The 15,517-nt window shown below is 43.6% G+C and overlaps 1 protein-coding gene and 1 long non-coding RNA gene across 3 annotated transcripts in view; one reads left to right on the forward strand and one right to left on the reverse strand.

Moving 5' to 3' along the window:
- CPQ (carboxypeptidase Q) overlaps positions 1–15,517 on the forward strand; it is a 458,231-nt gene that overhangs the window by 412,867 nt on the left and 29,847 nt on the right. Inside the window, exon 8 of one of the 2 annotated variants that reach the window (XM_073794606.1) lies at positions 45–194. The exons of the other annotated variant lie outside the window; for it this stretch is intronic. Within the exon in view, the coding sequence (XP_073650707.1) occupies positions 45–55 (11 nt within the window). The 3' untranslated portion in view covers positions 56–194. Of the gene's footprint in view, positions 1–44; positions 195–15,517 lie in introns of those variants that run through there. 2 annotated transcript variants of the gene reach the window in all.
- The window catches only part of LOC109548275 (uncharacterized), a 389,180-nt gene continuing 386,271 nt past the window's right edge, over positions 12,609–15,517 (reverse strand). The window contains exon 12 of the long non-coding RNA XR_004522820.2: positions 12,609–14,870. This is a non-coding gene — a long non-coding RNA (uncharacterized lncRNA). The remainder of the gene's footprint in view (positions 14,871–15,517) is intronic.

The raw sequence follows: 15,517 nt of genomic DNA on the forward strand, positions 1-15,517 counted from the left end.
CTCAGCATGCCCAAAACTGAACTTTTATCTCACTCTCACTGCAGCACATCTCTAGGAAGAGCAGAGTATCATCCTAGTCACTCAGACCGCAAGCTTTGCACCGACGTAGATCTCTCTTCCTCATTCATCGCTCTCCATTCGGTCGATCCCCAAGATATGCCAATTCAACCTAAATATAGCCTCTTCTCTGTTCATTGTGCTTTAAGTTAAGGTATTCAAATTTCTCATTACTACATTGTTTCTACCTGGCTTCTAAAATGTGGCTTCTCGGGCTTCCATGGTGGCGCAGTGGTTGAGAGTCCGCCTGCCGATGCAGGGGACACGGGTTCGTGCCCCGGTCCGGGAAGATCCCACATGCCGCGGAGCGGCTGGGCCCGTGAGCCATGGCCGCTGAGCCTGCGCGTCCGGAGCCTGTGCTCCGCAATGGGAGAGGCCACAACAGTGAGAGGCCCGCGTACCACAAAAAAAAAAACAAAGACCATCAACAATTTTCTAGTGAAATTCTTCTTGTGGTGGTAATAATTACATTTATTGAGTTCTTACTATATGCTAGGCACTCTCTAAATGTTTTACATGTGTAATCTTATTATTAATCTCTTTTAATGGGCGAGGGAACTAAAGATGAGAGAGGAAAATACCTTAGCCAGGTGATACATCTTATAAGCAGTGAAATTTGGATTTGAACACGTGGAATAGTAGTTCAGAGCACAAAAAGAAAGGGAAAATATTCTCCATGCCCTGATACTAACCTTACTAACCTCCTATTACTTTGTGAGATACCGGAAAGGTCAATTCAAATGTTTATTATATGTCTAATTTCCGACTGAATTGGGTCTTTGAATAAAATACAGTTCTGCCCTCAAGTTTGCCACCTAGAAAGGTACGTAAGATATGACACCACAATAGCTAGGAAAAATATTATAAATGGTAAAACTTACAAGTGATACTTGAAACCTGAGGAAGTTTAAGGAAAAGTCAGGAAAGTCTTTTTGGAAGCGGTGGCATTTGATATGTGCCTAAGTTAGGTCCTAATGGGTGAAGCTGTCCAAGGGGTGAAGAGTGGATGAGATTTAGAGGGTGGTTATAGGGAACAGACAACAGCCTCATATTACCTGTCTTTATGGCAGAGGAGTAAAACAGAGGCAAAAGGCTTCAGCAGAGTCTCTCCCCCTCCATGGAGGGGAAGAGGAGAATGTAGTCACTCATGGCTCAGGACCCCTTGGTTGGTGCCGTGCAGGCATCTGTGGAAGCAAGGAAATATGCCCCAGCAACTCTACACTGACATCTGCTTCCCTCCCCCAACTCAGTCCATTCGCACGTTAATTGGTCTGTCTGTGCCCGCTTCCCTAGACAATGAGGTGAGCTTTTTTTTTTTAACATCTTTATTAGAGTATAATTGCTTTACAATAGTGTGTTAGTTTCTGCTTCATAACAAAGTGAATCGGTTATACATGTACATATGTTCCCATATCTCTTCCCTCTTGCGAATGGTATCTTAACATCCCGGGAGGCCTCAAATTTAAACCCTATGGTTCTAAGTCTTGAGAAAGGTGTTGGTGCCCTTTTTCCGAGCTATCATGTTATGTCTCTTCTGCCCAGAAAGCAGCCCAGTGGGCTTGGCTCTTCTACTCCGTGGGCTTCTCAGGAGATCGCAGGGACTCACTGAGTCTGATTTGTTGTTGTTGTTTAGTAGAGAACTATGTTTTGGATGCATTTTCTTAGGGAAAAGAGTTAATGATCATAGGCAACCTGAAGTTGGTAGTGGCCAACTCTGACATGACTAATTGGTGAATGTCAACCTTAGACTCACTTCTTCTAATGTCTAAGTACACAAAGAATCATTTTGAAATGCCTTGCTTGCTATTTATTTGATGCCTTGCATATGGAAAATGTTTAAGAAATGGCATTTGTGATTCAGTGTGCACATCTACAAAAACGTACATGATTGTAATGTCTATTTTTGTAGCCCTAATCTGTCAGGAATCTGAGGATTCCAGGTCCCTATAACTAACACAGAATTCAATGGCCTTTTATTAGTCAGGGATGTAATGCTGGCAGCTACAACAAACAACCCCAGCTCAGTGATTTAAAAAATAAACATGTCATTCTTGCTCGTGTCACAGCCCAGTGGAGATCAGTGGTTTTTGGAGGAGACATCGTGCACCACACAGTTATTCAGGTACTCAGACTCCTTCCGTCTACTGGCCTCGCTGTGCTCCAAGCCTCAGACCCTTGAAGTCCTCCACTGAAACCTCCGCATCTATTCAGAGAGAGGGAGAGAGGGAGAGAGAGAGAGAGGGGGGGAGAGAGAGAGAGGGAGAGGGAGAGAGAGAGAGGGAGAGGGAGAGAGAGAGAGAGAGAGGGGGAGAGAGAGAGGGAGAGGGAGAGAGAGAGAGAGAGAGGGAAAAAGGGAGAAAGGAAAGGGGTTTGGAGCCAGGCCTGGAAGCAACGCATTTCACCTCTGCCCACGTCCCATTGCCCAGAGCAAGTTACATAGCCCTGTCTAGGTACAAGGAAGCTGGGAAATGTAGCCTTCTTATGTGTTCAGGAGAAAACTAAAGTGGTTTGGTGAACACGTAATATTGTCTGTATCACAGTCTGCATCCTCTTCATCATTCTAGTTATTATGCATATTTTGAAAGTTTCAAAGTCTCCCTCCCCCACTCTCAGCTATCAATAGAACACTGGGAATACACAAATAATACCATTTTCCCAAATTTGCTCTACCTACTTTTTCCTTGATCATGGCTTTCTGCAGCTGCTTCTGATTTAGCTCAGTTCAAAAACATTAGTTAAGGTCTTACCATGAGCCAATCACTGACCTAGGTCCTGGGGAGTCCATCACAAACAAGACAGTCTCTGCTCTCCAGATGCTCAGTCTATTGGGGCCAGCCTTACCTTGTCATAGCCTAGCATCAACTCCAAAAGTCTTTCTCCAGTGCCTTTCTCCCTTTCAGACTGCTTCTAGGTCCTTCAGAGAGAAGGCATAGTCCCCTCTCCACATCAGCTCTAGACAACAGCTCTTTACAGAAAGCCTACTTGTTCCTCCAGGGTTACTCTCTGTTTCAAAAGGTTCAGAAACCTTCTACAAACATCCCTAGAATTAATTTTCAGAGATAAGGGTAGATAGCATAACCCAGAGCCATATGCCTACTTATTGCTAAGATTTTCTTTCGATCATGTCCTGAGGCATGACACAAATTCACTGTGTTCCCGGGCGCAAGGTGAGCTCGCACACTTATGTGAGTGGATCTGGCTGTCCCAGGGCTGGCATCACATGCCTCTGGAGGAAGCTTGCTCTAAGGTAGAAAGAAGAGTTGACAGTAGCCCCAAGTTCCCCTTCTCATGTCCTCCCATAGGGAAAAAGGGGTATTTATGCAAATCAGGTCCCACAGACAGCCACTGGTATCTCAGAACTCCTCAAGGGAGACGTGTGTGTGTGTGTGTGTGTGTGTACAAAATTCAGAGAGAAATTTTGTGGAGGAGACTGCCTTAGGCTTTTAAATATGTTCCATTTAACACAGCAACCAAGTATCTTTTTAAACCACGTTTTACAAACATTCAAGATGCCAAATTTTCCAAGATGAATTCTCTGGAAGAAGTCCTAAAACTCCATCTCTGATCACTTCCTATCAGACTTGGGAGGGAAAAGTGGTGTTGTTTGTTTGTTTGTTTAGTGGGTTCAACTCCACCCTTGTTCATTTTGGTTATAATAAGAAGTCTTAAAATATATTTTTCTGAGCAAGTGGTTTCTCCTAGTGCTGAGCTCTCACCACCCCTGAAACGCTGTAAGAATACCTCTACTTGTCCTCAAGGAAAAGATCAAAGAAGAGAAAGACGTTAACCCTCTTAAACTGTTGTTCCCAAGTTTGGTGGAAATTCCCAGACATATCTCTGAGAAACAGATATCTGGATCTTGCTTTAGCATAGACAGAAAACCATCTCCAGGCAGTTTCCTCCTCAAGAATTCCTAAAGCCGCTTACTCAACAGTATTATAGATTCCCCAGAGTTAGAATATTACTGGAGAATGGAGTGAGCTGGTATCCCAAGTGAGTTTGCTTGTCTAGTCCCCTGACATTAGCTGGCTATCTACTTACACCACCAGGACACCACTTTATTAGTGATAAGCTATACAGCAGTGACGCTACATTGCTCTTTCATAGACGTAGAGAAAACACAAGCACGGATACTGTCGTAAAGGAGCTTAAAATCCAGATGTGAACCCTAGAAGCAGGAGCCCCAGTTGGAACGTAAACTCCGTGAGAGGCAGCCTTATTCACTGCTGAATCCCTAGTGCCTAAATAGTACTTGGCAATAGTGGATCCTCCAGGCTTATTTGTTAAATGAATGGAGATGAAACAGCATGGAGGAACACGTCAACAAGTATTAAGAATGTCAGAGCTGAAGGAGTTCAGCAAGAATAGCAAAGATCTATGAAGATGGTAGAGTTTAGCAGAGCCATGAAGAATAACAGACTTCAAGTAGGTGCAGGAGACCAAGCCAGTAGAAGAGAAGAGAGAAGTAGTAGAAAAGGGAATTACCACAGTGCGGTGGGGAAATGGGCTTAACTCGGGTCAGAGAATCACATGGTGACGTGATAGAAACCAGGCCGACTGGGCATGGAAGTGTGGACTTTGTCACATCATTTGGGCTTCCGTCCTAGTTCTGCCATTTACTCAGTAACCTAATGTGATATCTACAATTCGGGAATAATACTAAAAGACATGAAATAATATTAATATTTATTAGATGTTAATAAATATAAATATTTATTAAGACATTCATATTAAATAAAAATCAAGGAGATATGACAGGTGAAAAGTAAACTTGAGCTATTTAAAAGATGGTATTATTTTTGTTATTATTGATGAAAATAATGTTCTGGGTGGCCTTTTGATTCCGGGGGTTCTCTTGGAGTGGGAAAAATTGTTCATAGAAAGGCCCTAGGATGTGTGCCTGGGAAGAAATAGGTAAAAAAGATGAAATCTAGTGATTTCTTATTGAATCATTTCAAAATAGGACAAGTGAGAAAATTCTCTTAAGATTCCTAAGTAAGCTTTAGAAGTGATTGTAAAGTTAAATTTGTGTCGTTAATTTAAATTATTATGAATTGGATATATTCATTTCACAAAGTTATATGTGGGAAGTAAAGATCCATTCATTCACTGAGTAAGTGAAGGAACTTGATTAGAATAATACCCAATCACACTTGCATCGTTAAGGAATGGTAGCCAAAGCTTTACTGTTGTTAATGATTCTTGGCCTATATAACATGCCTTATCTTCAGAGAACTTGACAAACATTGATTTAACCTTCTTTTCAAATACATTCTCAAATTAAAGTCATTGTTTCTGAGTATGCCTAGAAGCAAAAAGTAAGATTCCCTGGGTGTCAGTAAAAGAAACTATTGAAGACAGAAGTGAAAACTACGTGTTCATAGAGTAGAGATAGTTTCAGAGATGATGGCATTGTCTGAAAACAGATTTGGGCAGTAAGCTCTGCCCACAGTTGATGGCGTGAAAGGTTTCGGCAAATGCGCGGCACTCCTCCAGCTCTCTTGTTCTCACTCCAAAGCAGACATCACTAATCAATCACACATTCTCTCCAGCTGAGTCTTGGCTTGGCCAGTAATTCTCTTTGCCGTATAGGGTTCTAGAAGCCAGTACCAGTAGGTCAGAGCTGACACAGGCAAAATGGAAACGACTTACTATTCTGGAGTGAAGGATGGCTCTACAAAGTTTCAAATAAAGAAACCCCCTTATCACTTTCAATGGCCTGGAAGTGCGGAAGTGCATATGATTAAAATGCATAGATGCAGGACTGATAGGAAAGTCATCTCTCAACCTCCCTTCCCACATCTTGCTTTCTTCATTTCTTTGGCTCTTCTTTATTTATTCATTTGACTAACGATCCCCACCACCCAGCCCCCTCTGTTTACTGATGGCTCACCTTATACTGAGTGCTAAAGAGAGAAAAAATGTAATAAGACCATTTCCTGCTCTGGAAGATGTAGTGGGAGATTCGAGTGAAGACCAGAGCGATTTACGTTCAAAAGGAAGGTTGTGTGTGTTGCTGCTATTATCACTAGGAATAAGTATTATCTACTACTGTATTATTGTTATCACTGGTAATGCTTAGCGGACTGTGTCAGTTTCCTGTGGCCCCTGCAACAAATCGCCACAAACTTGGCTTAAAACGACACAAATTTGTTCTCTTACAATTTGGGGTGTTGCAAGTAAGAAATCAGCTCCATGGGGCTGAAGTTAAGGTGTTAGCAGGGATGGTTCCTTCTGGAGGGTGTGAGGGAAAACCCATTCCCTTAACCTTTTTTGTCTCCTGCTACCTTGTGGCCCCTTCCTCCATCCTCAGAGTGTATCACTCTGATCTCTGCTTTCCTCACTACATTGTCAACTCCTCTGACTCCTTCTAGATCCCTCTGATAAGGACTCTTGTGATTACCTTGTATCCACCCAGATAATCCAGCATAATTTTCCCATCTTAAGATCCTTAATGGAATCACATCTGCAAAGTTCCCTTTCACGGCATAAAGTAACATTCACAGGTTTGGCGGACTGGAATTGTGGACATCTTTGGGAGCCATTTTTCAACCTCCCACATTGACTGATCAGATCTGTGACCATCATGGTGATAATTTGCTTCAAATCTCTACGATGCAAAGTGGTGAGCATAAACTCTGGGGACATGAGCGTTTGAGATGCTAACCAAACGAATCATTTAGAAATCTCAAGAGCTTCTTCTGAAATATCCATTCTCTCCTTCCACCTCTATCTTATCTCTACTTAGGAAGGAAGAGGTAATTAAATTTGTAGAAGAGCAGTGTGATCCTCAAACACAGATAGTCCTGGGTTCACCATCCAACTCTGCAACCTGGTGGCTGGCTGGGTTACCTTGGGAAAATGACGTGATTGCCCCCAAAGCATCCCCTGAGACAGAGATTTGAGTCAGGTAGTTTATTTGAAAGGTGATCCCCAGAAGCATGATGGGAAGTGAGGAAATGAGTCCAAGAATGGAAGGCAGCTAACAAGCAGCATGTTGTTGAGCAGGTCACTCCTGTGGGCCACTGGGTGAACTTCAGGGTCTGGGAGACAGTGTAGAACATGCCTCAGAGGTACCTAACCTGGGAGGAGGACGCTTTCCCCATGGCCAAGCGCTGATCTGGAGGCGTTGTCCCCAGGACTCCCAGACTGCTGCACTCCCCTCCACTCCCTGGGAGAGTGTTGGCAGCAGGATGCCCACATCTAGTGAGGAATGCCAGTGCCTTGGGGCTGTGAATGGGGCGTGACCTCTCTGAACTTCAGTCCCTCCTCTGAAGACTGAGGACAATAGTAGTCACTTTGCAGGGATTTTGTGAAAATTAGCAGTCACGTGTTAAAGTACCTAGCAGTATGCCCCTTACATAATAATTGCTCAATAACTGGTAGCTCTTAAACAGTGACGATATCAAATGTTTCCCTTTAGTTTCTGCTTATGAAATTCATTGGCACTTGGGAAGATCACTCAACATTTCCCAATTTTTTGTCTCTAAAATCAGGGAGGATGGTCAACTAAACAATCCATTGCATATTCCCAGGATTAATAATTCGATTCTTCACGGTTTGGTTTCCCGTGTCCTTTGACACTAGAATTTTCCTCTGGCCTCTGTGTTTGTGATTGTGAACTGACCTGGGCTGATGTAGCCATGTGTGACCCTTAGGTTCTTTTTGGTAAATCATGGTAGCCTCTGAAGAAGTTTCAAGGTAAGAGTTTCCTACTTAGCTGACAGCTTCACTACTAGGTCATTCTTATGCCCTGGTGGAGCAAGTATGGGGACTGTCTCAAGTATTTCTGCCAGTCCACATATGAATATAATGAATACTTTTAATTTCAATAATGAGAGCCCAGTTCTAACATTCATCATGCTACCTAACAGACTACTAATTTCATCAATTAGAAAAAAACACTTCTGACTTTCAGTATGTTAATTGGCATAGCACTGCTTGCTAACTGAGATACAGAAAACAGAAACCTGTGGGAGCTAATTGGCAAGACCACTCCCGCACTGTGCTTTCTTCATTAGAATGCAGCACATTCCAGCACCTGGTTACAGCTTAACCTGAGGAATGGCCCGCAGAGTGTCACATGACACATGCTGATAATTTTTGTTTGTTTTGTAGTGAAATATACGTAACATAAAACTCACCCTTTTAACCAGTTTTTTTGTGTGTGTGCGGTACGCGGGCCTCTCACTCTTGTGGCCTCTCCCGTTGTGGAGCACAGGCTGCGGACGCGCAGGCTCAGCGGCCATGGCTCACGGGCCCAGCCGCTCCACGGCATGTGGGATCTTCCCGGACCGGGACATGAACCCGTGTCCCCTGCATCGGCAGGTGGACTCTCAACCACTGCGCCACCAGGGAAGCCCATTAACCAGTTTTAAGTGTACTCTTCTGTGGCATTAAATGCGTTCACATTGTTACCCATCACCATGCCATCCATCTTCAGAACTTTTTCATCTTCTCAAACTAAAACTCTGAGCTCTGTTCCCAGAAAACAATAACTCCCCATTCTCCCCTCCCCCCAGAAATCACCATTCTACTTTCTGTCACAATGAATTTGACTATTCTACGTCTCTCATATACATGGAATCATACAATATTTTTCCTTTTGTGCCTGCATTATTTCACTTAGCATAATGTCTTCAAGGTTCATCCATGTTGTAGCATGTGTCAGAATTTCATTTCTTTTTTTTTTGCCAACTTTGTTTTTTTCTGTTGTTTTTTTTTTTTTTTTGCGATACGCGGGCCTCTCACTGTTGTGGCCTCTCCCGTTGTGGAGCACAGGCTCCAGACGCGCAGGCTCAGCGGCCATGGCTCAAGGGCCCAGCCACTCCGCGGCATGTGGGATCCTCCCAGACCGGGGCACGAACCCGCGTCCCCTGCATCAGCAGGCGGACTCCCAACCACTGCGCCACCAGGGAAACCCCCATTTCTTTTTAAGGCCAAATAATATTCCATTGTATGTATACACCACGTTTTATTTATTTGTTTATCCGTCAATGGACATTTGAGTTGGTTCCACCTTTTGGCTACTGTGAATAATGCTGCTATGAACACGGGTGTACAAACATACGCTGAAGTATTTTAAAGTAAACTAGAGACATGAAAATCTGTTGCTTTGACTAGGAACCTAAGGAACGAAGCAGATAATACAAGGGAAATATTGCCTAATCCTTGGTATTATTGCAGCTTAGTAGAGCACTTTTAACTTCTTCACTACCTTAGAAATACTGAAAGCGCTGGTTTTATAGATCTTCAAAATAAGATTCTGGAAGGAAACAGTTTGAAAATATTGATTTGGTATTATTATAAGACTGATTCTCTATTTCATCTCCAAAATAGCTTTTAAAATGCCGTTCACGGAAGAGTTATTTAATTTCCTATATGGTATGTTCATTCCACCAAAATCACATACATTTCCACAGCTATTTGGTAATTCTGCTTGGCTTCCAGGATACAATTGCATAAAACCTTATATTCCGTGACCTCAACGTTTTCATCAGTGATGCTGAAATGTACCTTCATCTGCCTCACCATGGGGATGGTGCAGTACTTTATAGATTCGTATTAACCTTCCTCTGCAAGACCTTGCCTGTGGAGAGTCTCTGCCTTGAATTCTGATGATGGCCACAAATGAGCCGAGTCGGTTACATATTGGCAGAGATTGGAGACTCGGATTCCGTGCAGGAGGGATCATTTGTTTCCTTAACTTATATGTGTGAGGCACTGTGCTTACTTACAGGGCGTGTCTGGCAGAAAGCCCCTGCCCAGACTTCTGGGTCTTTCTTTGATGTGCTGGGAAAGTGGGCTTCCTATCGATGAGTTCCTGGTTCTAGCCCTATCTCTCTTCCAGTGGTAGACTGCAAGGTCTTGGAAAGGTTAGCCTTGGACTTTGATCGTACATTCATTAACACATTTTTATTGACCACCTACTGTGTGTCAGGCACTCTGCTGGGTGTTTAGGTGACCTTGGTGAATGAAACAGTTCCCTGCTTTCCTGGTACTCAGATTCTGGAGCTGTTCTGATGGTAGCCACTAGCCACATATGGCTACTTAAATAAAATATAAATTTAAGTAAAATTAAAAATTCAATTCTAAGTCCATTTGAAATGCTCAATAGCCACATATGGCTGGTGGCTACTATATTGGACAGTGCAGATGTACATCATTTCCATCATGATGTAGGAAAGAGAAATATTAAATAAACTATGAACTGTTAGAAGGTAGTAAGTGGTATGGAATAGAGAAAAGTAGAGAAGTGTAAGGGGAATTAGGTGGATGGAGACAGGTTGTGGTATTAAACAGGGTGGTCAGGGTCAGTATTGCTAAGAAGGTGAGATTCAAACAGACTTGAAAGGGGTGCGAATGTTAGTTAAGCGGATAACGGAGAGGGAAGCTTTCCACCAGACTGACCAGCCAGAGCAACGTACTGAGTCAGGAACACACGTGACACATTCCAGGACCTGCAAGGAGACCAGAGTAGCTGAAGCTGAGTGAGCAAGGGAGGGAACGGTCAGAGGAGATCAGAGGATATCAGGGTCTAGAGAACATAGGGCTTTGCAGACTATTAATGATTGGCTTTTCCTTTGCTTGAAATGGGGAAACCATTGCAGGACCTTGAGCAGAATGACGTGATCTGTCATCTTGGGATGGTATCGTGCTGAATAGACCGAAAGAGAGACCTGTGAGAAAGCAGTTGCCGTAGTCCAGGCAAGAGGTGATTGGAGCTTGGACCAGGGTCATGGCAGCAGTAGAAGTAGTGAGAAATGGTCATGCTTTGGATATATTTTAAAAGTAGAGCCAATATGGTTTCCTGATAGATTGCAAGAGTAAAAGGTGATTCCAAAAGACTCCAAGGTTTTTGGCCTAAGCAGTTGGAAGATGGAGTTGGCATGAAGTAGAATGTGGAAGGCTGTGACTAGAACAGGTTTGGGAAAGAAGACAGGAGTTTATTTTGGTACATGTGAAGTTTGAGATGCTTGTTAGACATCCAAGTGGAAATGTCAAGTAGAGACTATAAAACTAAGAAGGAGGTGTGGGTTGGAGAAACCAGTTGGGAATCATGAGCAATCTAGCCATGGGCTGGGTGGATCATAAGGGAGTGAGGATAGAGAAGAGAAGAGGTACTGACACTGAGCCCTGGCAATTCCAGCATTAAGAGTTTGGGATAAGATAAAAGAAGGAATCAGCATATATTTTCAATATATAAAATTTCTATATCAAGCTAGCAAACTATTAATTATGTTATTTCCATTATGTTGACAAATATGTATTTCGTAAGGACCTGGAAAGCCAGGTTCGGGTTTGGAATTCTTGGACTCTGGAGTTCCACGCCATAACTTGGTGGCACAGGGAAAGGGCCTGTGGCCCACACCCCTTCCCTTCCAGACCCCAGCTTTATCCCATACTATGAGGGGCTTTGTGTGCTTGGGTGAGGACGCCCCAGCCTGCATGTCCAAGCTTTGTCCACACTCCCACAAAGACCATCTCTTGAATATCACCTGAGTCTAGGCGTGTGTAAATTAGCAGCAGCATGGTCTACCCTAAGGAAGATGGACTCAGAGAAGAGGACTGTGGACACTCTATGAGGGCCTAAGGTGTCTGTGTGGGCAGAGAATTCTGTGGTGCAGGGAGGGTACACAGAGACTGGTTTAGAAAGGGGGAACATCAGCTTTGGGTAAGCACTTCTTGGTCCAACAGACTTCTCACCCCATAGGGAAACCTGTGGCTGGGAAGGACCAGAACATAGCCTTTTAAGGCACAGAGCCAAGGGCAGGGACCCTCTCACTGGCTCTCTGAGCTGGTAGGGAAAGGAGTAGAGAAAAAGGTTTTTAACATATAGAAATAATGTTTATTTGCTCATGAGAACAATCTAATAGAGAGGGGGAAATAGATGATGTGGAAAAGAAAAGAATGACAAAAGCAATTCTCTGAGTAGGCAAAAGGGAAGAGGATCTAATGCCAAAATGTGGAAGCTGGCTTTGGGTGTAAGCTTGAATGGTCCTTCTATGGTAACAGGCAAGAAGACAGAGCACGTGAGTGCCGATGCTGGTGAGGAAGTAGATATGGGGGTGGGAGGTGTGGAAGTTTTCATCTCGTTAATCAGCACTGGTTTCTAGAAGATCCCTGATCAAGAATGCCTTGCCAGAGTGCTGTTTCAGGTCAAAGTTGACTTTTGTTGTTGTTAATTTAATTTCTATTGAAGGACTCACTAACTATTCACTGTTTTCTTAGTGAATTAAAAATCCCAACCTTGTATAGCTCTTTTACTTGCAGAATTACTCTGTGAGGAACTCAAGGCACAGAGAGGCAATATTTTGTCAAGAGATACACAGTTAATAAGTGGTAAAAACAATTCTGCTGCTATTTCCCTCTGACTCATGATATACCAAAAAGCTCCTACTGGCCTTTGGAATATATTTCTTAATGTAGGAGTCTGCAAGTCCCTAAATAAGAATTTTGATTTTTAAGGGCTTGAAGGAATTACTCCAATAAAAAAAAAATCAGTAAAGAACTGGAAAGATGAATAAGAACAAAACAACTTCTTTCTTCTCATAAATTTTATTTTTTAAGTGTCAAAACACGCAACTTCTTTTCAGACACTGAAACCTATGCTGCTTTGAGCCCTTTATCTAATGCAGTCACTTTCTGAGTAGTCAGGTGATTTCAGCAATTACTTTTGTGTACCCAAGTCCTACCCCTTCAGTGTGGGGAGGGGCACTGAAGTGAGGCTCCTCGTTTATAAAATGAGAATAAAAACCACTTTCGTGTTGCTCATAGAAACTTGATTAAAATCACCTTTAAAACATACCCTGAAGCATTTTCAACTTCATAGAATAAAAAGAGTTAAATATAATCAGTAACATATTATTTAAAACAGTACTTTGTAACCAAAGTTCAGGTCAACTTCTGCTTCACCTTTGCAGAGAGAACTTGTAAGTAGGAACATTCCACCACATTTGCTCAAGGACTTCAGCTTTGGCTCAGTTTCCCCTTCCACGTGTCTTCTGCCATCATCCTTGGTGACTCCCCACTTCCAGTGCTGGGTGGCGTCACCATTCAACCCACCCATCATTCGGAACTGCTTTCCTTCAAACATCATGAATCATAAAACCACCTTCGCTGATCAACACTGCCTTATCCTTGTCAAATTTCTTATGCCTCCGGACTTACTTCTCTTCTTCCTGGCAGCCAGAACCTTGACCCTTCCGTGATCTCCACTGGCCCTGCCCTCTAGCCGTGACCCGTGTCAAGCACGTTCTCAGTAGCCACCATTTGCTTTCGTTCTCCATGCCTTGCCAGTCCCCAGCCTGGCCAGTGGTCTCTATTAGCAATCCATGCTGCAGTTCCCAGAATTTATCCATTCATCTCAGGATTCTCTTTCAGATTCTCTGTATCACCCTGTTTGGAACTTTTTCTATGCTCCTCGAGCCCCAGCCCTACCTCTTGGTCACTTTCACTGAGAGTCTGCTATACTGAGACATTAGAGGACGTCTACCATGAGCTCTCATGCTCCCTGCCCTTCACAGTTTTATTCAGGCCTCCATCTCCTCTCCTGACAGAGGTGTAGCAGGTTCACATCCTTTCTAAGTGTGAATCACCCACATCTATCAGAACCGTGCTCTGTGACTGATCTCCTCTCTTCAGTATCTCTTCTGCAGTGATTCAGCCCATTGGCCTACAAACACGCTACAAACAAATCCAAACAACATAATTTCCGAAGCTTTTGAATCCCTTTAATTATTCTATTTCCCTTCTCTTTCTTGCTGAATCTAATGAGATCTAGTCCGTGATTTCTGCTCCTACCACCCCACCCACTGTTATGACCTCAGCCCACGATTTCTGGCCTTACCTCCCATGGCCAACATAGCCCTTCCTGAGACCCACAGGACACCCCCCTGGATGGCCTTCGACCCAGCCACTTTTTGAGGGTCACCCTCTGAAGCTTGCTCAAGGCAGCATTTCCATGGAGCCGTGTGTCCTTTACCCAGCTCCTATTTTGTCTTATTTTTTTTACTGAGGTATAATTGACATACAGTAAAATGCGCCTGGTTTGATAATCATAGACACCTGGGTAGCCAACGCCCAAATCAAGATATAACACTTCCATCACCCCAGACAGTGTCCTCATTCTCCTTTCCAGGCAACCCCCAACCTCACCCCATCTCCAGAGACAACCACTATTCTGATTTTTATCATCTGAGGTTAGCTTCACCCGTGCTTGAACTGCATGTAAACGGAGTAAATGCAGGGAGTTGTGCCGTATTTAGCTAACGCTACATCCTGTTTTTGAGGTTTGTCCATTTTGTTGCATTTATCAGTAGTTCCTTCTTTTTTATTGCCGAATACTTTCCAACCACAATTTGTTTATCCATTTTCCTGTTAAATACACATTTACCTTTTCTTTTTCAGTTTTTTGGCATTTATGCATAAAGCTACTATGTACGTTCTTATACAGATGTTTCTCGTAGATATACATTCCCCCCCCCCACCTTGGGAAAATACCTAGGAGTGGAACTGGTAGGTCATAGGGCAGAGGTATGTTTAAGTTTGGAAGAAACTGCCCAGCTGTTTTGCTAAGTGCTGTCACTGTTTCCTATTCTTTACATCCCTGCCAGCAGCGGATGAGAGTCCCAGTCGCTCCACATCGGTCTTTCCTTTTGTGTTGTCGTTCACGCTTTTCTTTGACATGTGGCCCCGCGTTATTCGAGCATCTTATCTCTCTCTCCACTTGAGCTTCTTAAGGACTGCAGTTGTGCCTCCGTTGGCTTTGCACGCCCCGGTCCAGCCTTCCTTAGAGCTGGCTCTCTCTAAATCTGTACAAAACAGGACAAAATGGAACCCAGTGAGAGAGGCAGGGACTCTGGGAATTCTGTACAGACGGCCGAGCGGCCCAGCAAAATCAGTATGTGGGACTCTCCCCGCAGTGTGTTACAGTACTGCAGCTGGAATGCAGGGCTCCCGTGGCCATTTGTTCCAGTCTTCAGGCAAGGCCTTTTATCAGATTCATAGCGGCAAGTGATACAAATTATTGGGTTTCTTTTCCAACATAAAAAATAGCTATCTGCAGCCTTTTGAAGCTGGGTAAATGAGCCATTGATCTTACCTGTAGAACACTGCAGGGTATTTTTGTCCTGTCTTAACTTCCAATATTCTATGACGGGAGCCCGCCTCTCCAGCCAAGCTGGTCTAATCCTTATTCCCTAGGCGTACCCTGTTCATATCCTCCTCTATGCCTTTTCCCACAGTATGGGGGGAAATTCTTACTTGGAATGCCCTCTCTTTTTCCCTCCTAGAAGCTAGGTCTTCAAGGCTGGGCACAAATGCCAGTATCTCTATGAAGCTTTCCCCACGGCTTCATCCTTGAGTAACTATTCTCTCCTGTGAATTATTATAACCTCCCCAGGGGAGGGTGATAGCCCCCATCCTGGCTTCCAGGGCTTCTAGACTATTAGGGGCATCC

This window comes from Tursiops truncatus, chromosome 17 (assembly GCF_011762595.2).
Source record: "Tursiops truncatus isolate mTurTru1 chromosome 17, mTurTru1.mat.Y, whole genome shotgun sequence".
NCBI lineage: Eukaryota > Metazoa > Chordata > Mammalia > Artiodactyla > Delphinidae > Tursiops > Tursiops truncatus.